Source organism: Polypterus senegalus, chromosome 3 (genome assembly GCF_016835505.1).
Source record: "Polypterus senegalus isolate Bchr_013 chromosome 3, ASM1683550v1, whole genome shotgun sequence".
Classification (NCBI taxonomy): Eukaryota; Metazoa; Chordata; class Cladistia; order Polypteriformes; family Polypteridae; genus Polypterus; species Polypterus senegalus.
In genome coordinates this window covers 31958217-31984685 of record NC_053156.1, presented here as the reverse complement: position 1 = coordinate 31984685, position 26469 = coordinate 31958217, and the positions used below count along the sequence as shown (strand labels likewise).

Here is a 26469-nt window from a genome sequence, read left to right as displayed (position 1 = left end):
GATTAATATCCCATAAGTTTCATTGACTTTATGCTATACTCTGATTAAAAAGTGTTCCTTTAATTCTTTTGAGCAGTATATATATGTGTGTGTGTATGTTAAATATTTTGGTATGATTTTTTGTTTTGGAACATATCCCCTGTGAATATGAGAAAAGCTATGTAAGTAATATGAAACATTAAAAATGTATTTTTATTCATTCAACTCATGCTGCTAACATTGTTTATAAAGAATTAATATACATAGTAGAAACTAAATACAGAATACTTCCAACAACATTAATTACCCCAAATTATGAACAGCTGCTTATGGAAATTCACATATAAGAATAAGGCCTTTTAATACACTCTTTAACCATACAAACCACAAAAAAAGCTGAATTTTACAGTTACAAAGTAGCCTGCACACTGTCTCAGTCTCAGCCGATCTTACAACTGATGCCGTGCTCAGAGACTGTCCTTGTGTGAGGTGTACTTGTGTGTTCACTTGTAATGGCTCACTCAACTTGAGAGGTATGCTGCTCACACATCTTTTTATATTATCCTGGCGTAACATCTGCCAAAAAATTGAATTGTCTTCCAAACATTATGAAAAAATCTGACACACTGGAGTTTTAAAAGACTTTTAAAATTACATTTACAATAAATACATATTTTTTTATATGAGTTAGTCTTGAATCTTAGGACACTATATAATTAAATGGGACTGCAAAAATATTCTGCAAAAATATTTTTCCAGAGAAGCACAAATTTCAACCTAGGATGAGTCTTTAATCCAAACAACAATCTAATTTCAATTTCTGGAATGTTGGTTGAATTTAATGAACATTAAGAAATCCCTAACGTTCAATAAATTGTTGAAATTAAAATTTGACTGTACTTTTCAGCTGCAGTGGGCTGGTGCCCCGCCTGGGGTTTGTTTCCTGCCTTGCACCCTGTGTTGGCTGGGATTGGCTCCAACAGACCCCCGTGACCCTGTAGTTAGGATATAGCGGGTTGGATAATGGATGGATGGATGGATGGATGTACTTTTCAGTGATGCTCAATGATCTGTGTCTTAAACAGTGGCTGCAGGCTGTGGGATGAGAAATGCAGGGAGGTGTGCTCTGATATTATTTTCCGTATTCCTGGAATCATTAAATAGTACAGAGATACACATTCAATATTTTGAATTCCTTCTTTATGGATTCTGTTAAAATTTTTCTCATCTTGAAGCAGGTGAAATTCTAGTCTCTTTGAAAAACTTTTGCAAAGTGTAGATCCAATGGACCGATGCTTGTTAAGGAGCTTGCTCTTGCCTCATACCTGATGCCACTGGGGCAGGATCCAGCTTCTCACTATCCATAGTTGCAATAAGTGAATGCAAAAAACTGATGGTTGGATGTAATATATGGTATTTCTAGTGATGAGTCTAATTCTCTTCATACAACACTTTGCTCTTCACCAAGGTGCTCTTCCTTAAAAATAGGTTAGGGTTGAGGTCATGCTACCATTTTGGAACAATATTAATGTGCCCATCCTTTAATCTTCTAATCTAATTCAAGGCAGACGGGATGCAATTTGTCTTGCAGCACCATAAAGATGCAAAGAATGGACCAACAGTGGATTGGGACTCTAGTCCTTAATACCATTTACCAATTAACTCATTTTATTTGTGTTTAGGATGTGGAAGCAAAACTAAAATACTTGAAGAAAACTCCACACAGACACACACTGGGCCAGAATTCCAAACCAAGTCTATGGAGCTGTACAGGAGAGGTGCTAACCACTGTTGCTCCATCATATCACCTAAACAAAGTTGATAAACAATGCATTAGGGTATTCAATTACTCTGCTGCTGGAAACACTGCAAAAAGTGAACTGTCATGTCTTAAAATTCAATAACAAAGAAGTTTAAAATCCACATGCAGACTTTGTTATGGTGCAGTGGTAACAATAACCCGAGACTATATAACAGTATAAGAAGACTGCCAAATCAGAGAAGACCATTCAGTCCATCAAGCTCATGTGATTAAACCTAAACAGAAATGGATTGTGAAGTTAATGTTATAGTGAGCATCTGCTTAAACACAACTTAAGAAATTGCATTTTTTTCACAAATTCTTTTTATGCTGCTATCACAATGTATATCATGCCAGGTGTTGAGTGGGTGTGCCCAAGGTCTTAAATGAACACAGTCCTCTCCAGTCGGATTAATGACTTTCCAATCATCAGGCTGTCCTTCTGTCCAATAGCTGAATTAAAAGAAAAAGAAAACGTGACGATGTTAAAATTGCTGATTTTGAAGCCAATACCTGATTATCTGTTTATCTTTCTTCATTTTATTCTCATATGCAAAAAATGTAGAAGTTCAGAGCCAATTATTCATTTACAAATGTGGTTAAAAAATAAAGTTATAATAACTTATACTTAAATATAATATAATTAAATTAAAACATAAAGTAGCATGCATGTAACTACAACCTAATCAAGTGACTTGCAAACAAGTCCTGTACTCATACCTCAATGCAGGATCGAGGAAATGAAGTGACCAGAGGAAGCGTTTCAAAGACACCTTGAAGGTCTATGTTACCAAAGACTGTATCAACACTGGCGAGGAGACCCCATAAGGTTTTTATTAGGCAGGCAAAAAGGAGAAGTCATTGGAGAAGAATATAGATTTTGAGAAACTGCCCATAACTAGAATCTGCTGTTCCCACTAACCCAACTAAGATCACTTATGGTGGAACCTGTACAGCAACAACCGAGTATGAGATTCAGTTCTGAAAGAGGCATCTCAGAATATTCAACCACTCACATCATTTACTATTTCAGACAGTGAAAAAGTAAATGCTCTAAACTTGCATTTTTCTGAAGTCTTCACATGTGTGCAATTGGATCACCTCCCAGCGATAAAAGGGTCTACTAAGGATGTACTGAGTGATTTGGAGATTGTAAAGTGAGAAGTACTGCTCAGATTAAAAAGGCTGAAATCAAACAAATCACCTGGGGCCTCATGTATAAACGGCGCGTACACACAGAAATGTTGCGTAAGAACTTTTTCACGTTCAAATCGCGATGTATAAAACCTACACTTGGCGTAAAGCCACACACTTTTCCACAGTACCTCATATCTTGTCGTACGCAAGTTCTCCGCTCGGTTTTGCAGACTGGCGGCACCCAGCGTCAAAGCACTGCTACTGTTCCTGTGTGGTTACACCTTATTTTCCTGACGCGGCTTTATAAATACACAGAAACTAACCGCATATTGTTTATTAGTGTAACGCATCTGATTGTAATTAACTTGTAACAATATAATGGTCCAGGGAATAGCCATAGTATTCCAAATACCATAACCGATTTAGCGTTGTTATTCTCACTGCACCATCTTCTTCTTCTTCTTCTTCTTCTTTCAGCTCCTCCCATTAAGAGATGCCACAGCGGATCATCTTTTTCCATATTACTCTCACTGCACCACTCGGAGTGTTTATATCACTGTATCTGAGTGTGAATCACAGCAGCAGCTGATCGGAAAAAGAATTATCGGTATACAGCTTCAAGGACACACTGTCTCAGCCACGGCAAAATGTTTCAAAGCCTTTCTTGTACGGACCTCGCGGTTCAGAAACAGTTTCATCCCAAGAACATTAAATGCACTTAATCAATTGCTCCTTGTAGAACTGTTTGTACTTATAAGTACAATCACCCCACTGTAAACTTGCCAGTTATAATATTACACAACCGGAGCCACTTTATAAAGCACGTATTTACATATGATGACGATATCATTTTTAAGATGAAATGCAGCAAAATATGTTTATTATATTATACAGGTAAAACTTTAACTTCATTTAAATAATCTATATTCTTCACTGGGAGTGTTGTGAAGGATAGAATAATTAAACATGTACTACGAAGATATTTCAGTGTTCCTTAAACTTTGCGCTCTAAGCATACAGATGGCTTAACTCTTTCAGGGCTGATGTCAACTTTTGTCAAAACGAGGAGTTCACAATGGTAATTAACTGTAAACTGCAGCAAAACCAACCATTATGTTTTAGTTGGACTCTCGTTGTTAGAAGGAAAGTTAGATTCATTGGTTTGATCGAGATTTCCTGCGTTTATATGAGTAGCAAGGCACAAACAACAGCAAAAATGGCACTGGCATCTGGCGAGAGATCCAAGTGAATGTGTCAAGCAAAATACTTCGTTGGCTATGTTTTGCCTATTATCTCTGAACTGGACTATGACTTGTGATCGAAAATGAATGTGAGGTTCCAAGTTCAGCTGACTGGTCTCCAGCTAATCATGTAGCCGACACGTCTGCGCCAATGTTTGCGAAGAGGACTGCCACTTAACAATGGTAAGAGGTAGAAACCAGATTGCAATGCACTGTGACTGTGACTGCTGCTGCGGCTGCTGCTCCAGCCATGCAAAGACAGCCTGGCAACAAGTCTGCCGCACATTATTGGCAAACTGGCAGCCGCAGCATGCAGCAACAGACGTTTTATGTTGATTTCTGTGTGATACCATTGCTTTTCAGAAAATATGTTTTTCGAAAAAAATATTCAGCGCTCAAACAGTTAACTTCTATTACAGAGCTGATTGTGTGGTGAGTGGGTATTTGGGGAAAGAAAAGCAAGGACTGCAGTGGCGGCTACGCCAATATATATTGAAAATAAAACAGAAAGAGAAAATAACACAGCTAAAAACGCAGCGACAAATTTCGGCAAAAGTTAAATGCTTGTGTCATGAGCACGAGGCGGCTATGCAGTGTCCGCAACGGACGTGGCCATCCACCGTGAATAAGGTACCATACTGACATTGGACTTTCTCTATTGGACATAGAGCCGCCCATGAGTACTGCTGCAATAAATTATTTCATCGAAGGTCGAACATAATCACTGCGCTATCGTGAAACCCATGTTTAATAACGTGCTTTAACTCCTATCATCATAAAAATGATATCACATATACATCTCAGTATTTTAGTTATTCAGAGAGCCATTGTCTTTTCACAGAAGGCTGAGCTTAAGGGTGATTTATATTCATTTGCATATTCAAAGAGGCGTAATTCTGGGAGGAGTTGGGGGGGTTACATAAAGCGCGTGCACAAGCGCTACTTTTCACACTGATCGGGATTTATGTAGCGGAAGAACGTGGAAGTTGGATTATGCACAGATTCCTGCATCTGGATTTTTCTGTGCGTAAGCACATTTCAGCTTTTGTGCTTACGCCATGTACGAGTTCTACGCACGGTGTTATACATGAGGCCCCTGGACCACATAATATTTACCCTCGAGTTTTTAAGGAGGTTAGTGAGTACATATAGAAACCCTTGACACATATTTTTAGTACAGGCTGGAAAATGACAAATATTATTCTGTTATATAAAAAAGTGAATGGGCAGATCCAAGCAACCATCAACCAACCAAACAACCAATCCAAGCCATAAGCTTAATGTGCATCACAGGTAAATTAACAGAAGAAATTGGAAAGATTGAGCAACACATGGCAAGAACATGAGTTTTACAGAACAGTCAGCATGGGTTCAGTTGAGAAATGTTGTGTTTTACTAACATGCTGGAATTCTATGAGGAAGCATCAAAAGAATATGATCAGAGTGATCAGAGATATTATTTATCTGGACTTTCAGAAAGCATTTGATAAGGTGCCACATGAGAGGTTGGGTATCAAACTAAAAGAAGTGGGAGTTCAAGGTGTTGTATGTAGATGGGTGCAGAATTGGCTCTGACACAAGAAGCAGAGGGTGATGGTGCAAGGAACATTATCAGAATTGGCCGATGTTAAGAGTGGTGTCCAGCAGGGGTTAGTGTTAGGGTCGGTACTGTTCTTAATATACTATATAAATGATTTGAGTAGGAATGTAAGTAACAAGATAGATAAGTTTGCAGATGATACCAAGATATGTGGACTAGCAGATAATCTAGAATCTGTGGAATTATGGGGGTCCCTCCATTTCATCTGAGGGATTTTGACAGCATACAGGCTTGGGCAGATTTGTGCAGATGAAATTTAATGCAAGTTAATGTAAAATATTACACATAGAAAGTTAAAATTTTAAGTTTGAATACACAATCGATTGGAGGAGGCTCTGAAAAGTACACCTTGTGAGAATGATTTAGGAGTCTTAGTGGACTCGACATTATCAACTGCCATACAGTGTTCAGAAGCCATTAAAAGAAGGTTAACAGAATTTTAGCTTATACAGCGCCCTGATGTGTGGAGTACAAGTCCAAGGAGGTTCTGCATAAGCTTTATAACACACTGGTGAGGCCTCATCTTGACTACTGTGTGCTGTTTTGATCTCCAGGCTACAAAAAGGACATAGCAGCACTAGAAAAGGTCCAGAGAAGAGCGACTAGGCTGATTACAGGCCTACAGGGGTTGAATTATGAGGAAAGATTAAAAGTGGTGACATGATTGAAGTGTTTAAAATTATGAAGGGAATTAGCACAATGGATCGAGACTGTGACTTTAGAATGAGTTTATCGAGAACAAGGGGACAAAGTTGGAAACTTGTTAAGGGTAAATTTTACACAAACATTAGGAAGTTTTTCTTTACACAGAGAACCATAAACACATGGAATAAGCTACCAAGTGCTGTGGTAGACAGTAGGACTTTAGGGACTTTCAAAACTCGACTTGATGTTATTTTGGATAAATTGAGTGGATAGGACTGGCGAGCTTTGTTGGGCTAAAAGGCCTGTTCTCATCTAGATTGTTCTAATGTTCATGTTATAATGAGAATGTGGCAACCAAGACCCTAATGACTTACACTCCCATTAAGGAAAAAAACACAAGATCATACTTGCAATGGGTTAAGGAAGACAAACACTTGATGGAACATTGGAAAAAACATCCTTGGTATGCTGGGAAAAACACAATGAACAGATCATACAGGGTGTCAACAATGGAGGCTACTGGTTGTAACAGAATAACATGGGGTGAGATTTTGACTGTGTTTGTATATAGTATGTTATCAAAGTACTGAGATCCTTGCAAACTTGCACATTTTTTAGTTTTGTCTTGTTAATATTTTTCTTTGAAATTAAAAATCTTAAATTGTGGCTTTAATTGACATTATCAATATAGAAAGGTAAAAATCTCAGATACGCTACTATTATGTAAAAGACATTGTCTGCTGTGGTTGGTATTATCATGCACAGGTGTACTCCGGACATCGTGTGACAGCTAGTGAGACACATTTTAAGGATGTGCATAGCATGCAAACAAGTGACAAGAACTTAACAAAAGCTATTGGTGTAAATGTAATCCTGCATTTGCTGAAGGGTACATTTAATCTGCCCAGTTTAGGGTCAAAGGGAACTGGTGATTATTCCAGCAGCACAGGGCACAAAGCAAGATGCAACTTGATGTCGGTAACATCGGGGACACGAGTGCAGGGGTAGGCTAGGAAAACATGTAGCTTACAATAACTGAACTAAAGATATAGGCAACATTTAATTTTAATCAGATTAAAGTTCTTTTGTATATATATTTTAACTAGTGCTTGAAGTGGACCTGTACTCGCCAGTACAAAGTACCAGCACATCTCTTTTTTTGCTGTTGAGTACTGGCACTATTGCACACTTCATACTGGCAGTGTTTTCTAGCATATGTTGTGGCAGAAACACGCTGCTCAAAGAAGGCACTCGGAGACCTCAGGATGTGCAGGCAGAATCAAGCTTTATTGCATGATGTACACACAGCCTCAGTTCAGATGAACTGAGAACCCAGGATTGAGGCTGTCGATCTTTTATTTACAGTTCTTGTCAAGAGTTTGCATCTGTCTGACTCCCAGCTCCCCGTTACCTTGGTCCTGCCTCTAATTAGTTTCACCAATATTTCCCAGCCTAATGAGCATAGCACTCTATCTTATCCATCATGGCCCACCTTGAACCCTTCCAGTTCATGTCACCATTATCTCTAGTCCTCAGCTCACATTCACCAACTATGGGGTGGTTCTGCTTGTCAGCCTCTCTCTAAATACCTGACCTTGACTTGTGAAATATCGGTGGTTTCCATCTTGCAAAAAAAAAAATTAAAAAATATACAGGCACAGGCCTTTTTGTGATTTAACTCTTGCTATACTAATGTGCACTATGATATAATGTTTATTTTCATACATGCTCATGATTCTCTTTGTATATATGCAAATCATTAAATACTTTTCTATACATACTGGCTTTCATTATGATTATTTATTGTGCTACATCAACCTAAAGCCCCTTGACTTTATGTTGGAAACTCCTAAGAGGACTCAGATTCTTCAACCGTGGAGCCTGAATTTCTAATAAGGAAGCTACAAAAGTTATGTTGTGACACTCAAAGCTACTGCTTCCATGCAACTTGCTATGTATTTTAGTACAACGGTGTAACGCATAGGGTACCGTCACTTATGTATATCCACTTCAAGCACTGGTTTTAGCAGACAGAGTGGGAGCGTAGTGCTTGCATTCCTGACTCACTGGGCCAGGGTCTTGGGGTTTGCATGTTGTCCCCATGTATGTCACTTGACTGCATGATGCATGCATGCTTCAACTCTCCCACCACACATGTTCCCAATGTTTCAGCAGTATCAGGCAAGATCATTGAATACTGAAAATTTATCAAAAATATTTCTCAATTGACAAAAAAAAAACCCATTCAATTCCTCATGTGCTGTGAAATAAATAACACCCATGTCTTTTTTCCATCCCAGACCACTCTATGCTGTGCCACCAGATCACACTGTTTTCAAAATATCTATAAAAAATAACTAGATTAAACCAAAAATGACACTTTATATGTAGGCTTCTGTTAGTGGATTTTATGCAGCAATCTTTCTGATTGGCTGTGTGATTAAACTCTGCTAAGGAAAGACCATGTTTGCTTCGTGCCTTACAACCAGTGCTGCTGTGCTAATCACTGCCTACCTGTGACCCTAAACACTGCAGATATAAATTTGAACCTAAGCACAAATAGGATTAAATGTATTCCTGAATTTTGTTTAGTTCTTGTTTCTTAATTATGCAAAATGCCATCCATAATCAATCTGTCATTAATTGTCACAACTATTCGGAGCACACACATGCACGATAATACCAACCATTTCAGACAATACCTTTTGTGAAATAAAGCAGTACTTTCTGCAAAAAAAAAACAATTCTTTTTGGAGAGGTAGGATATAAGTTTCCATAATTAGATTACATTAGTTTTGCGAGACTGCTTTGGAACTACAGACTAGGATATATTGCTTGGGTCACATAGTGAGAACATTGAAGAGGCTGTTGAATGCACAACTGATTACATCAACTTCTGTATGGACATTGTAGTTCCAGTAAGAACAGTATGCTGCTATGCTAACAACAAGCCATGGGTTACAAGTGACATCAAGGGCCTTTTGAACCAGAAGAAAAGGGCTTTTAAAGGTGGTGATAAGCATGAGCTCAAGTGCGTGCAGAAGGAACTCCGAGTCCAGCTCAGGGCGGCGAAAGAGCAGTACAGGAGAAAGCTGGAGCAGAAGTTGCAGAACAACAGCATGAAGGAAGTGTGGGATGGGATGAAGATTATCACTGGCTGCAGCTCGAAGCGGGGTGCCGCCATCGAGACAGACGTGGAGAGAGCAAACCAAATGAACAACTTCTTTAATAGGTTTGATCACAGTAACCCACTCTCACCTCGGAGTACTGCATCCTCCAACCATCCTTCTGCTGATACCAGCATAGGTGAGACATCCCCACCCACAATTACAGCAGCCCATGTGAGCAGAGAGCTGAAAAGACTTTGTGCCAGCAAAGCAGCGGGTCCAGATGGTGTATCGCCACGATTGCTGAAGGCCTGTGCATTGGAACTGGGGAGTCCTCTACAGCGCATCTTCAACCTGAGCCTGGAACAGGGGAGAGTCCCAAGGCTTTGGAAAACATCTTGTATCACTCCTGTCCCAAAGGTATCACGTCCTAGTGAGCTGAATGACTTCCGCCTGTTGCTCTGACGTCACATCTGATGAAGACCATGGAGCGGCTGCTGCTTCACCACCTGAGGCCACAGGTCCGCCATGCCCTCGACCCTCTGCAGTTCGCATACCAGGAGAAGGTGGGAGCGGAGGATGCCATCATCTATATGCTTCATCGATCCCTCTCCCACCTGGACAGAGGCAGTGGTGCTGTAAGAATTATGTTTTGGACTTCTCTAGCACCTTCAACACCATCCAACCTCTGCTCCTTAGAGACAAGCTGACTGAGATGGGAGTAGACTCACACCTGGTGGCATGGATTGTGGACTATCTTACAGACAGACCTCAATATGTGCGTCTTGGGAACTGCAGGTCTGACATTGTGTGCAGCAATACAGGGGCGCCGCAGGGGACTGTACTTTCTCCGGTCCTGTTCAATCTATATACATCAGACTTCCAATATGACTCGGAGTCCTGCCACATGCAAAAGTTCGCTGATGACACTGCTATTGTGGGCTGCATCAGGAGTGGGCAGGAGGAGGAGTACAGAAAGTTAATCAAAGACTTTGTTAAATGGTGCGACTCAAACCACTTACACCTTAACACCAGCAAGACCAAGGAGCTGGTGGTGGATTTTAGGAGGCCTAGGCCCCTCATGGACCCTGTGATCATCAGAGGTGACTGTGTGCAGAGGGTGCAGACCTTTAAATATCTGGGAGTGCAGCTGGATGACAAATTGGACTGGACTGCCAATACTGATGCTCTGTGTAAGAAAGGTCAGAGCAGACTATACTTTCTGAGAAGGTTGGCATCCTTCAACATCTGCAGTAAGATGCTGCAGATGTTCTACCAGACGGTTGTGGCAAGTGCCCTCTTCTACGCGGTGGTGTGCTGGGGTGGCAGCATAAAGATGAAAGACGCCTCACGCCTGGACAAACTTGTTAAGAAGGCAGGCTCCATTGTAGGATAAAGTTGGACAGTTTAACATCTGTGGCAGAGCGACGGGCACTAAGCAAACTCCTGTCAATCATGAATAATCCACTGCATCCACTTAACAGTGTCATCTCCAGACAGAGGAGTAGCTTCAGTGACAGACTTTTGTCACTGTCCTGCTCCACTGACAGACTGAGGAGATCATTCCTCCCCCATACTATGCGACTCTTCAATTCCACCCGGGGGAGTAAATGCGAACGTTAATTTTATTTAAATTTTTTAAATTTTTATTACTATTTAATTTAATATTGTTTCTTTGTATCAGTATGCTGCTGCTGGATTATGTGAATTTCCCCTTGGGATTAATAAAGTATCTATCTATCTATCTATCTATCTATCTATCTATCTATCTATCTATCTATCTATCTATCATTACATAGGTTGCATACACTTTCTTAATCAGATACAGACTTTAAGATACAACAGCAAAGACATGAAAAACAAGGATACAGACTCACAAGACAGGTAATCCAACCAATCAGTCAATAAAGAAAGAAAGAAAGAAAGAAAGAAAGAAAGAAAGAAAGAAAGAAAGAAAGAAACTTAATGGTTACATTGGGAGGAAGCACTGAATTCCCTGATAGCAGTGGGCAGAAAAGACCCTCAGTGGCACTTCTTAACACCCCGAGGTGGAATGAGTCTGTGGCGAAAAGTGCTCTAAGACAGCGCCTCCTGGAGGAGATTTTTCACAATGCCATCCAATTTTGCCACCATCCTCTTTTCCACAACAGTTTCCAGTGTGACCAGGGCTCACCCTGTGATGGAGCAGACTTTCCTGAAAAATGTATTCAGGTATTGTGCTTCTTTTGAGCTCAGTTTGCTTCCTCGGGAGAATACAGTTTAGAACACCACATTTATGGACTGGTAAAACATTTACAGCAGCTTGTTGTACAGATCAAAAGACCCGAGTTTCCTTAGGATGTCCAGTCTGCTCTGGCCCTTCTTATACAGTGCCGCTGTGTTGTCAGACCAGTCCAGTTTGTTGTTTGTGCCACAAGACAGAGTCCTCCACAACCTTTCTGTACTCTGACCCGTGTCCATTATTAATGCCGCCTGTGATGGAGGAGTCATCTGAAATTTTCTGTAGATGGAAAATTCTGGTATTGTGCTGGAGGTCTGGTGTGTTATGGGTGAATAGGATGGGAGACAGGACAGTTCCCTGATATTCCTATCCTTACATAAAAGTGGAGTTTTTCTTTATTTTGCTGTTGTGAACACTGTATTTTAACTTAGTAGTTTTTCTAATCTGCTTAATTTATACAAAGGTCACAGGGGGTTGTGGGGATGGTGGGCTTGTGGGGTGCCTGGAGTCTATCGCAGTTAGGAACAAACCCTGGACATGGTGGCAGTCCCTCACAGGGCAAACACAAATACGCACACACCAAGCACATACATGTGCCAATTTAATGTCCCCAGTTCCTTTAACCTATGGGTGCTCCGGAGGAAAGCCATGCAGACAGAGCGAACATGCAAAAGGGTGGATCCAGAATATGAACCTTGGTGTCCACACTATGAGGCACCAGCACTACCACCATTGGAACAAGGTGTGAGACAAAATAAAATGCACAAAAATGAGGATCAATTGTTACTTTTGGCCTTTAAAAGTTATTTCATAGGAGAATGAGAACAGGGCTTTTTGAGAAATGGTTTCATTGGGAAGCAGTTGCTAAAATGAGGTGGAAAAGGGAAAATTTCAAAATTCAGTATCATTCCTAATCCAAATAAGGGTAGCAGGAGCTGAGTGCAAGGTAGGAATCGCCCTTGTATAAGGTGCCAGACCACCACAGGGCCAACATAAAAATACCATGCTTTGGTTAATTTACAGGCACCAATAACTTAGCCTGCATGTCTTTATGGATGTAGGAGAAACAGCCTGAGTAAAACCCCCACAAACAAAGGGAGAACTTGCAAACTCCACACAACAAAACTCAAACCAAAGGCACCTCAGCAGTATTAACCACTGAGAAATCACTTCTATACACAGATGTGAAATTAACAAAAGGAATAGCAGCAAAAACAAAACAAAACCAAAAAAGTAAAATAGTACCTCCTTGTGGGAGTTGTGTCATCTACCCAAAAAAACGTTCCTTCTTGTTTTATATCAGAGAGACCAATCCAAGCCTGAGAGTTGTTGACAAGTTTATTCAAAAACACCTAGACATATGTAAAAAATAAATGAATGATGACAATGAGACTACAAATTATCCATCTGTTTTATGAAGTAGCTTTTTTACTTTAGTACAAGATCTTTGGAGCCTAAGCCTTTCTTGGCAGCTTCAGGAATGAGGCAGGAACCAAACTGTACACTTAGACAGTGTTATGATATGCTATTTCTCAATAGTACATTTTTTGCATGGATTTTAAAAAGAGATTGAAGGTTTTTGAACATGAAGAACAAGAATTTACTACTCCTATCCTCTCTCTCTTCAGAATGAATCTTTAAATAATTAACTTTTATGATTTTTAAATGTGGGTTGTTACCACAACACTATTATATTTTCCTTGGAAAGCATCATTTTGATATCAGAGAGGGTGTGGCTTCCAGTGGGGCGTGGCTTCCAAAGACTGCAATGGTATAAAAGCCAGTGACACATTACTGTATCTTCATTTTAGATTTTGGATATTGTAAATCAAATTTCTCACAAGCTCTTGTTATTGAATTCTTAGTAATAGACATTCTTTTTCATTTTTGAGTTTGCTTCCAGTATATTGAAAAGTCAAGCAAAATGACACCTTTTATTGTCTAACTAAAAAGATTACAATATGCAAGCTTTTGAGGCAACTCAGGCCCCTTCTTCAGGCAAGATGTACCAGTAATCAAATAGAAAGAACTTGATTTGTCCTCAGAAGCTCAGACCCCTCTTAAGCATACAATGGAATGACTGAATTGAAGAAAACTAAAAAGAAAGAATACATCTGACTCGGCAGTCCCATTTCCAGTGAAGCATTATACAGGCATATTGTTGTTGGTATAATGGAACCTACAGCGTTTCTTGACACACTTCTGCTAAATGATTCATTGGCTAAAAGTCCCCATGGTTAGGGCTCGTTTCTATTTCACGGTCAGAACGCATACACACACGCATCATGGCTTCATGGCACGCGTTCCCAGCATTCATTTGACACGTCCTCTGAGCAGGTCCTCAGAAATTAACGTGACGCATGTGTGAGTTCAGTACCAGCAAAAAATCGGGGGGCACAGTGTGATAAAAGTTGGAATGTGATGTCAGAGTTTCTGTTTACTATCTACATGTGACAGAAAGCTGTTATGTGGATCCTACAGGATTGAAGTGCACACATCGATATATGATGAATGGTGTTGTGGTGCTTTTATATTCAAGCATCACGTATTCACGATCATAATGACATGATACATTTTAAAAGTCTCAAATACCATCTTTTGTGCGGTCTTTTTTTTCTGCGGCTTCCTCCTGACCTGACAGGAGTGGCAAATAGCAATAGATCACCACACTGAGTACATTAAATGTATGACATTTTAACTCTCTGCACATTTAGAATCCTTAGATTTATACTTGATATCACTTTCATGATGAAATGCATTAAAGTATATATGTTATATTTTACAGATAAATCATTAATTTCATTTAAATACTGTTAATAATTACACACATGAGGATGACATGGTGGCGGAGCGGTAGCACTGCTGTCTTGCAGGGAGTCACGTTGCTGGTGTTCTCTGCCTGGAGTCTGCGTGTTTTTGTGCTAGGTTTCCACACTGTGCTCCAGTTTCCTCCCAAAGATTAGCAAATTTAGTGACATTTAAATGACGCTAGTGTATTTGAGTGCTTGTATTCACTTTGCGATGAGCTGATGACCCGTTTAGGGATTGTTTCTGCCTCGTGCCCAATGAGTTATGTTATCTTTTTTTTTATGATTGCAGCAATGTGGTATGGTAGGAAAGGACTCTTGTTTTATCATTCAATAAGAGTCTCTCTACAGAAATAAAGAATGAACTGAATGGTTAAACTGAGACGTTTGAAAAAGTAATTGGTTTAGCAGTTAAAATTGAAATTGTTATTAGAGAGCAAAAGATTTAAAGAAAATCAGAAAAGGGGTATACAATTAAGGCATTTCCTGAAAGTAAAGATATAATATAACCAATGGAGTTAGGTAAAACAAATCCCTAAATAATTTCACTGAATATTACAAAGTATTCATGCTGTTATTCTGGGAATCTACGACATGTTGTACCCAATTGCATAAAAATAACAAAATTCCAGGAAAGCAGAGTGTTTATCATATGTCAGGGCTGCTGGTATGGTGGGCACTTCTAGTCAAACTGTTTAAAAAATGTCTTCCTATCCTTATTCTTATTGAACAACACCCTCTTCTGGCCATGACTGATTCAGGTACAGCCTAGAATTGCATCGGTTTGTCTCAAATCTGAACTATTATACTAATCCTAGAATTTTGTCAGTAAATGATAGACATTTTGCAGTGGATTCTTAGACAAGAATAAACATGATGTAACTCTTCAAATAGTTCTTCAAATACTCGTATATTTAGAAGTTGTTTTCTTTCTTCATCATTCAAAGTCCTCACCCTTATGTCATTTTACACTTCTCATAACTAAAGAAACATTACTGCCTTTTTGACTGGGAAACAAAACAGATTATAAAATGTTTAAGCAGTTGTTATTATTTCAATTTCTTTTTGTGCAGTGCAATTATTACCACCCCATTATGAAGCTTATGCTGATGTTTTAAGTAAACAAATGTTTACTGAGTTACCACTCAAACATCCTAACAACTGTCCTATTGAATTACTGCCATAAAAGTAAAATCTGTGCTTTGTCGTATTCTGAAAGTCAAACAATGGCAAATTATATATGAGAATTCTAGCTAAAGAGGGTAACAGTGAGACAGGGGTCTAAGAAGTCAACATTTATTTCCTGACACCCAGGTCACCAATCTAAACCCAGAAAGAGGTACTCAGCCTCAGCAGTATATCTCCTAGGACTGAAAACAACATAATTGTCAACTTCATAACGCAGAATGTTAGAATTTCAAACTATTTTAAGTGAGCACTTAAAGTTAAATGTCTCCCAGTAGCAAAGATATCTGGCATTGAGGCTAAATTACACTTTCTGGTTGACAATGAAGAATCTACTTTATTGATGCCTGTCAGAAGTAACAATATCATTTTGCAGCAATCTGAGTTTTTAAAGAGGAACTTCATATCTTTATGTACTAAAGCTAAATGAAAGTGTTGCAATTTAATTGTGTCTGCTCCCTGACTAAGATTATATAGAGGGTGATTTATAGCAGATTGTGTTGTCTTCACTGCTTGTTAGAAAACTGGCATGCAAATAAAGTCATAGCCTTTTAGAACAACTGGGATGATCTTTGGGAAAAGGCCTGAATTATTTAAGAGAGATGGACTTCATCCTAACTGAAGGGAAGCTTTTGCTTAATCTCAAAATATGACAACAAAATTGCCTGGCTGACTGATCAGCCCACAATCCAGGCCACAGTCTTGTGATCTTAAATTGCAGGCTGTTGTCGATCCTACCTGTTACTATCCTGTAGCTGCTACCTTGAATCCCTGTTGTGGGGTATCTAATACATTTAGTATTGAAACTAAATCTAAATCACTTGATGACCAAAAAATTAAACTCATAATTAGACCAAGAGTTAAAAACAGATTCTTCTTTAAGGGTACATGTATTAGTAATTTGATTCAAATTAAATACAAAAACAACACCAGTACAGAAACACCTTTGCAGTTTAAAATGCTGCTAACTAAATATTCACTCACTTACAAAGTTGCCTTGGCAAATAATATAGCATTATGTGCAAAATCTGAATGCATCTTCTCACCTAAACCTTACTTAGTAAATTTACACTATTCCTTTAGCCGAGGCATCACCACATGGTAACGCATTCCTTCATAAATCAAGAGATACTGGTTAAGAAGGTGGCCTTGGGATAATTTTTAGTGACAAACTATATTAAACAAATTCCAGCACAAACAGTCTACAGACCATCAGGCCATATTTGATGTTCATGACTATATTTGGCAGCCTTTTATCCAATTCAGGGAAAAATTATGATCATGTACTTTTGACAGAGGACAATGTACACTTTGTTGTAGAAACTGACACTTTTATCAGTTTTTTTTATTTATTTGTTAAATTCAGTAGGGTTTTGCCAGGTTGCCAATGCCTGAATCATATTTATAATCACACATTAGATCTAATTGCAACTTAAAGAATTTAGACTCAAAATTTAAATATTACACCTTTAATTGAAGTTATTTCTGCTCACTACTTAATTACGTTAGATTTGGTTCTACTCTTACCAGTACACACACAGATTAAAACAAGGCTAGTGTGACATCTAGAATACACTGTAACTCTGCATCAAAATTTGTACACATTTTGAGAAACTCAATCATAATTTTGGAAAACAATTTGAATGAGCTAACATAAAATTATAATGAGACTTTGAAAAAGGCTTTGGGTACAGTAGCTCCTATAAAAACAAAAGTGATTAAAGTGCATAGAAACTCACCCTGGTTTAATGAGAATACTTGAGCTCTTATATTACAGGTGCTGGTCATAAAATTAGAATATCATGACAAAGTTGATTTACTTCAGTAATTCCATTCCAAAAGTGAAACTTGTATATTGTACTTGTAACTAATGAAAATCCCAAATTCAGTATCTTGGATAATTAGAATATCAATTAAGACCAATGCAAAAAAAGGATTTTTAGAAATGTTGGCCAACTGAAAGGTATGAACATGAAAAGTATCAGAATGTGCAGCACTCAATATTTAGTTGGGGCTCCTTTGCCCTGGATTACTGCAGCAATGCAGCGTGGCATGGAGTCGATCAGTCTGTGGCACTGCTCAGGTCTTATGAGAGCCCATGTTGCTCTGATAGTGGCCTTCAACTCTTCTGAATTGTTGGGTCTGGCGTATTGCATCTTCCTCTTCACAATACCCCATAGATTTTCTAAGGGGTTAAGGTCAGGCGAGTTTGCTGACCAATCAAGAACAGGGATACCATGGTCCTTAAACCAGGTACTGGTAGCTTTGGCACTTTGTGCAGGTGCCAGGTCCTATTGGAAAATGAAATCTGCATCTCCATAAAGTTCGTCAGCAGCAGGAAGCATGAAGTGCTCTAAAATTTCCTGGTAGACGGCTGCGGTGACCTAGGACCTCAGAAAACACAATGGACCAACACCAGCAGATGACATGGCACCCCAAACCATCACTGACTGTGGAAACTTTACACTGGACGTCAAGCAACATGGATTCTGTGCCTCTCCTCTCTTCCTCCAGACTCTGGGACCTTGATTTTCAAAGGAAATGCAAAATTTACTTTCATCAAAGTACATAACTTTGGACCACTCAGCAGCAGTCCAGTCCTTTTTGTCTTTAGCCCAGGCGAGACGCTTCTGACGCTGTCTCTTGTTCAAGAGTGGCTTGACACAAGGAATGTGACAGCTGAAACCCATGTCTTGCATACATCTGTGCGTGGTGGTTCTTGAAGCACTGACTCCAGCTGCAGTCCATTCTTTGTGAATCTCCCCCACACTTTTGAATGGGTTTTGTTTCACAATCCTCTCCAGGGTGCGGTTACCCCTATTGCTTGTACACTTTTTTCTACCACATCTTGTCCTTCCCTTCACCTCTCTATTAATGTACTTGGACATCATCTGTGAACAGCCAGCCTCTTTAGCAATGACCTTTGTGTCTTGCCCTCCTTGTGCAAGGTGTCAATGGTCGTCTTTTGGATAACTGTCAAGTCAGCAGTCTTCCCCCTGATTGTGTAGCCTACAGAACTCGACTGAGAGACCATTTAAAGGCTTTTGCAGGTGTTTTGAGTTAATTAGCTGATTAGAGTGTGGCACCAGGTGTCTTCAATATTGAACCTTTTCACAATATTCTACTGTAATTTTCCGAGATACTGGATTTGAGACTTTCATTATTTGTCAGTTATAATCATCAGAATTTGAAATACATCAGTCTGTGTGTAAAGAATGAATCAAATATACAAGTTTCACTTTTTGAATGGAATTACTGAAATAAATCAACTTTGTCATGATATTCTAATTTTATGACCGGCACCTGTAGAAGAATGTCAAAAACTGGAGTATAGATGAGGAGCAACAAGGGTGCACTTTTTCCATTTTGAATGGACGTAGTGTGTTAAAAAGTATTAAAAACTCCCTTTATAGCCCACTGTGATTACTATTTTCAATTAATAGATAACAACAGTAATAATCCTCATGTACTGTTTACAGCAGTGGTTAATGTAACAAATAGGAATTCTGAACTACAATGTAAAATACCCACAGACATTAGCAGTGCTAAGTTTATGAACTTCAATGAGAAAATTGACAATATAAGGTTCCAGATCTCAGTGTCACCTTGCAAACTTAATGCTAGACTAGCAAACCCTGTCTCAACTGGCACACACCACTTTAGTAATTTTAATTTGTTAACAGAACAGGAAGTCATTTCTTTTATTTTCTAAAATGAAACCTACTACTTGTTCCTTAGACCACTCCCAACAAACTAATAAAAAGCTCAATAGATGTTCTGGCAGCACCCATTTTTAACCTTATCTATAGTTCATTACTGAATGTTGCATTTCCTGATGCACTAAATGTGGCCATTATCAGTCCATTAGTTAGAGCTAGACCCACATACACTTCATAATTATAAACCCATTCCAAATTTACCCTTTCTCTCCAAAATACTTGCAAAACTAGTTGACACTCAGCTTCAATCTTACCTTTACACATCACAATTTTGCAAAATACCAGTCTGGCTTCCACACTAGTCATAATAATACTGCAGCACTAACATATGTTGTAAATAACATTCTGATATCCTCTGATGAAATGAAATGAAATTTCACAGCAATTACATTGTTAGATTTTTCAATTTGGAACAAATTTCCAAGCCATAAAACCCTTGTGCAGGAAAGGCAACTTCATTTAAAGGGAGGACTACAAGAGTGAGTAAGTGAGAGAGAAGAAAGCCAAAACCAAAGATCAGTGTTTTTCGAATGTCGATGCCCAACTGTAAACCCAAAAATCGCAGTAAGAGTAATCGAAGTAAAAGAACTGGGATATTTTAATAGCACAACTAATATGTGCACAAAGATAAAGTTTTTGTTAATTCTCTCAAACTTGAATAGTGACAGGGAACCTGTCAACCTAATTATGTGTTTATCTCTTTTTTTATTTTTTCTTTTTAAATTGGGGTAGAGCAAAGCATGGTCTGGAAAAGGGGGATGAGTCGTGGTGAACTCGGGAGGGAGTTCAGGGAGTGCAGGGGAGTCGACCCTACACTCTGACATCCCATTGGTCCAGGAGGTACATCAATGAATCTGGACTAATATAAATTGAGACCAACAAAGAAATTCTGTCTCTCTGCCATTTTCCATTCTTAGGAGAGGCCATCTTTCTCTCTCTATGAGCTGCTCTAATCAGACAAATGGACATGATGTCTGTTTCTACCTGATATCAATCAACATACTAAGACAGAGAGCCACCTGGTAGCCTATTATCCAGGTTGTATAGTGCTCATAACCCTGTCAAGTCACTAAAGTTCGACTTGTCAGACACTTCCTGACTAACTGGTATGAGAAAACCCCCACATATGAACACTATTAGACTTGTCCCGATGATTAGTTATGCAAGATGTTAAGCATTTTGGGGTTCTCTCTGTTTCTGGGCCTCAAGACAAATTTTTTTAGGCCATTTTTGGACCATGTTTTGTGCAGGAAAGTATGTTCTTATGATGAGGAGTAAACTAAATATTTGCCTTCAGCAAAAATAACCAGATAGACTTGAAGTTGTGCAGGCCGCAACAATTGACCCCAGGGGTTTACTCCATATTGGGGTCGAAAGGGTCAAAGCTACTGCTTTTCACAAAACTTGTAAAAAATAAAGATTGTTAATAAAGGCATTTGGAGTGCTATTGTGAGGTTCCTGATCACGAATATGTTAATATTTTTGATAGCTGATTCTTTAGCCATGGCCCCAGCCCTCAAAGAGCAACTCCCAGAAGGTTAAAAATAACATAAGCATGTGGGGTATCATTTTACACTATTTCAAGATTAGTGATTACGAATATGATTTTTGATACTTTCTAGGGATCTAGTCCTATATTGATCTAGACTGTGCATCCCTTTAGCATCCACTAGGCGTCCTTCAATACTTCATCCATCCATTCATCCATTTTCTAAGCTGTAGACTATCACAGTAAGCATCGAGCACAATGGAAGAACAATCCCTGGACAGGGTGCCAGCCCATCACAGGATGAACACAAACACACATGGGGAACCAGTGTACCATCACCTGTCTACCTAACATTCATGTCTTTGGACTGTGGGAAAAAACTGGTGCACCCGGAGGAATCCAATGTGGACACTGGGAGAAAATTCAAATTCCATGCAGGAAGCACCCATGATATGAACCCCTGTCTCCTTGGTGTAAGGCAGCTAAAATACTTCATGTATTACTTAACTGAAGGAATTCTGCTTGATCGCATCACTCCATGACAAAGGTTTTTTCTAATCTTATTATATAGCCATGGTACTGTTGAATTATGCATATTTACAGTTATATGTGAAACTTTTGGGTAATAGAATATTTGAAGATATTGCTCAGGAAACGGAGTCACAAGAATCACCTTTGTGCATAACTACTACCAGGCTTTATTTCCATTTATTAACTTGAAGTTGTCAGGGTAAATGTGAGTGCAGCTATAAAGACCAAGAGCTCTGGTGTTTCTTTCTTACTTTTCTTTATTTCTATTTAATATTGACAGATACTTAATATATATGAATTTCATCTCACCTGCTCCATTTCATCAGTAATTATCACCAGATGCCCTCCTTTAGCTATGCAGTCATCTCGACTAGCAGTCCAATTCATTTTATCAGTGGAGATGTAATAACATGATGAATTATGAGTCTGCCATCCTTGCGGACAAACTGGACACTTTTTGTCTATCAGAAGAAAGAAAAAAATGAATGACACATCTAAGAATAATAAATCTATACAACTATCTATTATTGAACCCTCATGATTCAGTTTAGGGTGGTGGAGCATCCAAGTATTTATTTTAGCAGCATCATAACCATTGACATTGTGAAATATTGTATTAATATAGAGTTATTAGCTAACCTACTGTAATGTTTGGCATGTAGGAGAAAAATTAGAGTGTTCTCCTTTCTCTTAATATTTTGCCACTTCTATATGGGGTTGATGTGCTTCATCAGCCTTCTCCAAACAACTTGGTCCTGTACCTCCTCCTCAGTCAGACCCTTTTCTTTCAAATCTTCCATTATTTTGTCCATCCACATCTGCTTTGGCCACCCTCACTTTTTCCCCACATATTAATTTTCTCTCCTCATCACATGTCCATACCACTTCAACCTGCTATCACATGGCTTTCTTAGATATATCTCGCACTTTTATTGCACCTCTGCATTTCCCATTTCTTAATCTATCCTTTTTTGTAACTTCACATCTCCACATTCTCATTTCTGCCACATCTAACTTCTTCTCCTGAGCTCACTTTACTGTCAGTGTCTCAGCTCCATATATTATTGCTAGTCTTGCCACTGTCTTAAAAGCCTCACCTTTAACCTTCACCTTAATTCTTCAATCACACAATACTCCTCGCATCTTCTTACAGTTGTTCAGTCCACTCTGCACTCGTTGGGCTATCTCTGCATCTAATTCTCCATCTTGGGCTACCATTAATCCTAGACATTTACACATGTCAACTCTTCTCAATAGATCTCCCTTCAGGCTAACTTGTAAATATTGATCATCATTAAACCTTAAATATTGTATCGTCTTCCTATTTATCTTCAATCCTCTATCTTTCAAAACCCTTCTCCATTCTTTCAACTTCCTCTCCAGTTCCTCTTCTCTGGTCCTGCACAACACAATTTCATCAGCAAAAGCCTGCACCAGGAAGATTGGTCTTTTATTCCATGACTCAACACATCCATAACCAGATCAAAGAAGCAAGGACTTAAAGGAGATCCCTGGTAAGACCTACTCTAACTGGGATCTTGTCTGTTTCACCAACACTGCTTTTAAGTGACATTTTCATTCCCTCATATATATCCTAAACAGCTGTCACATACTTCTTTGGTACTTCTTTGTCTCTCATGTACCTCCACATCTCTTGAGGTGGCACCCTATCATAAACCTTCATTAAATCAATAATCATCATGTGTAATCTTTTCTATTTTTTCTTGATTCATCTCTATGAGCAGTCTTAATGCAAAGACTTCATCAATTGTTACTCTGCCTGGCATAAAGCCAAACTGCTCCTCCTCTATAGTGATCTCTTCCCATGTCTTCTCTCTGTAACCCTTTCCAAACTTTTGATTACATGCAACATCAGCTTTATCTCTCTTTAGTTTCCACGATCCTGAGTATTACCCTGTCTTCTACTTCCTCCACTCCTCTGGAATGTATTCCTGTTCATAGATCTTCTACATTAGATCTCACAACACAACTACTCCCTCTTCTCCTAAGCTCTTCCACACTTGTGCTGGAATTTCATGCAGTCCTGTTGCCTTTCCATTTTTCATTCCTTTCTGTGTCTCCTTTAGTTCATCCCTCCTTATTCTTGGTACAAGCCCTTTATTAGGAACTCCATCCCTAAATACTACCCTTAGATTTCTTTATTCCACAAATTTACAAGGTACATCTTCCACCTTTTCTTGATCCTATCATATTCACTCAAGACCACACTTTGCTCATCTTCCTGTTTTATCTGACTAAAATCCTTTCCAGCCTTATTCCTATACTTTGCTATTCTAAAAATCATTCTTTCTCCGTCTTTTGTCCCCAATTTTTCACACAGCTTCTCCAAAGCTTGTGCCTGGCTCTTGCCACTGTCCTCTTTGTCTTCTTGTTTCTCGGCCTATATATTTACAGTATCTGTTTTCCTCCTTCCCAGATTTAGCCTTAGCCCCCTTCTTAGCTTTCATCGCATCCTGCACCTCTCTGTTCCACCACCAAGTCTCTGTGTCCCTAGACAGACTGCTTCCTCCTTCCAACACCTCTTCACCTGCTCTTAAAAAAACTTTGCTACTCTTTTCCCACTACTCCTCCACACTCTCAGTTGATTTTGCTTCATTGTGCCCTTACTCTTTTTATCTCCACCTCTTTATCTTTGGTGCTACTTTCTCTGGTTTTATTATCCTGCTGATTCTGATCTCCCAGTCCATCACCACTACTTTATACTGCACTGTCACAATTTCCCTATTTATGACCTTACAATTGTTTATTCTTTCAAATGACATGTTCTATGCATTAGAAAAGTCTGTTTGACTTTCCCTTCCTCCACTATTGTATATCAAAAGCTGATTTACTTTCTTTTCAAAAAATGTGTTAATCATTACCAACTCAGATGCCATGGTAAAACCTACCATCCTCTCCCATTCGCCATTTCTCTTTCTTACTCTCCACGTACCCTTTCTATCATTTCTCTACTTTTTCCCACAAACCCATTTAGATCACCACCAACCACCACTTTTTCTCTCTCTTGTACTGTGTCACACACATGCTAATGGGAGGCAGCTAATGGGCTTGAGTAAGGGCAGTTCCGAGACATACCGGGATGTGGCAGAGTGCACTGACTCTTTTCCTCCCTTGCCTGCAGGCCATTCATGGTAGATCCCACCTGGTGCTCTGGACATCACTTCCGGGACCGAGCCAATGGAAGGAGGCCTTGCCGGCTCTGGCCTCTGTGATGTCATATCCGGACTCGCACCAATGACAGAAGACCCTCACAAACCCGACCCCTTTGACTACACTTCCTGTCTTCCCCTTTAAAAGCCTCCACCTTTTCCCTGTTTCCTCAGTTCTGTATTGGACTCGGTTTTGTGCACAGCAGTGCTATCATTTAAAGACAATTTGCAGCCAGGAAACCAAATTATATGGGTGGCTGCCCCAAACCTTGCTATGTCTCATTGTGGCTTTTGTGACAACTGCTTCAAGCTCTTCATCCATTTGTGCCCAGAAAATGTCATTTTTCTTTTTCTCATAGCACACTTGAGGAGCAAATGCCAAAATGACATTAACTACAGTTTCACCAAGGCCCAGCTTGACACTCATCACCCCATCACTCCTCCTATTCACACTGACAATACTATCTTTTAGTTCTTTGGATACTACTTTACTTGTACCTACACCATTTCTCCTTTGTTCAGTTGCTCCACTGTACAACAACCTAAACTTTCCTCCCAATTCTCTTGCCTTATTTCACTTCCATTTCATTTACTGCACGCACAACACTCCCACTTTCCTCCTTTCCGTCAAACCTGCCAACTCTCCTCCTTTCCCAGTCATTGTACAAACATTCAGTGTCCCTACTCTTACCTTTAACTTACCCTTTTCCTTCCCCTTCCCCTGTCTTCTTTTTCTGGACCAATTGCTTTAGCTGGGCCTGCCCCTGGACTGGTAGCCCTCGTTTACTTTCCACAGAGATCAGGCGAGGCCCCTGTGTGTCGTCTAGGGGGTACGCCCCCTAGCATTTCCCCAAGTTGGTTGGATTGATTCCATCATTACAGTTTTTTACTAAAGATTTACAGTCAGATGTCCTGCCTGACAGTAACCCTGTCTATATATCCAAGCTTGGGACTGGCACCAAGTTGGGTTGGTTTGCCCCTCTGGTGGCTAGATTATTTAAGAAACTATATAACTCTTAAAGAAAGTGGAATCAAAATTTTGAAACAAATTTCATTTTTTATAAACTACAGGTGTGAAATAATGTAAAAATTACATTAAAAGTTCCCTGACAAAGAGTAGAATCTTCTAATGTGTAAACCGTTCTGTTTTATCTTGATCTTGTACGTAACTTTAGATAAAAGAATTAATCAAGTATATAACACTTCTTTCTCTTTAGTGCAATTTTCTTAACAAACTGCACAAGCAGGGAGCAAGGCCAACGGAGTAAAACATAAGGCTTGTAAACACACCTAAATTGATAAGTTTGATAAGCCAATAGAGATGAAAGGAGAAGAAAAAGAAATACAGAAATAATTGCTTCCTCTGTGCTTTAAGAGCTTATTCTAAAATATTACTGACTAGCAAAATACCCACGCTTCGCAGCGGTGAAGTACTGCCTTAAAATTTTTATTAAGAAGAAAATTAAACCTTTTTAAACTGAGGAAAATATACCAATAATTATTTGTTAAGGATCTCTTTGTATACCACATTGTGAGTTCGGCCCTCCGGTTGTAATATGACCAAGCTGTGCGCTGAGCTTACTCTTGAGCATGCAACTTACAGTTGGCCATGTGAACAGTAATCTTGTTTCAAATCTCACAGCTTGGATTGCTGCTGTCATAATCGGTTTGAGTTTCATGGTTTGTTTCAATTACGACAGTATTTGCAGGACTTGTGTTGAAGAGACATTCGGCATCTGTCAAGCGTTGTAAGCATACAACCTGTTTCATCGATAACTTCGCATCCAGCTTTGGAGAGTTGAAACATTCATAAACATCAAAGTGTCCACTACTGAAA

The 26469-nt window shown here is 39.2% G+C and overlaps 1 protein-coding gene across 1 annotated transcript in view; it reads right to left on the bottom strand.

The window, feature by feature from the left end:
• Positions 1-958: 958 nt before the first annotated feature.
• LOC120526451 (CD209 antigen-like protein D) overlaps positions 959-26469 on the bottom strand; it is a 51670-nt gene continuing 26159 nt past the window's right edge. The window contains exons 4-6 of the mRNA XM_039749618.1: positions 21772-21923; positions 12977-13083; positions 959-2233 (exon numbers count right to left, since the gene is read on the bottom strand). Of these exons, the coding sequence (XP_039605552.1) occupies positions 2074-2233; positions 12977-13083; positions 21772-21923 (419 nt within the window). The 3' untranslated portion in view covers positions 959-2073. The remainder of the gene's footprint in view (positions 2234-12976; positions 13084-21771; positions 21924-26469) is intronic.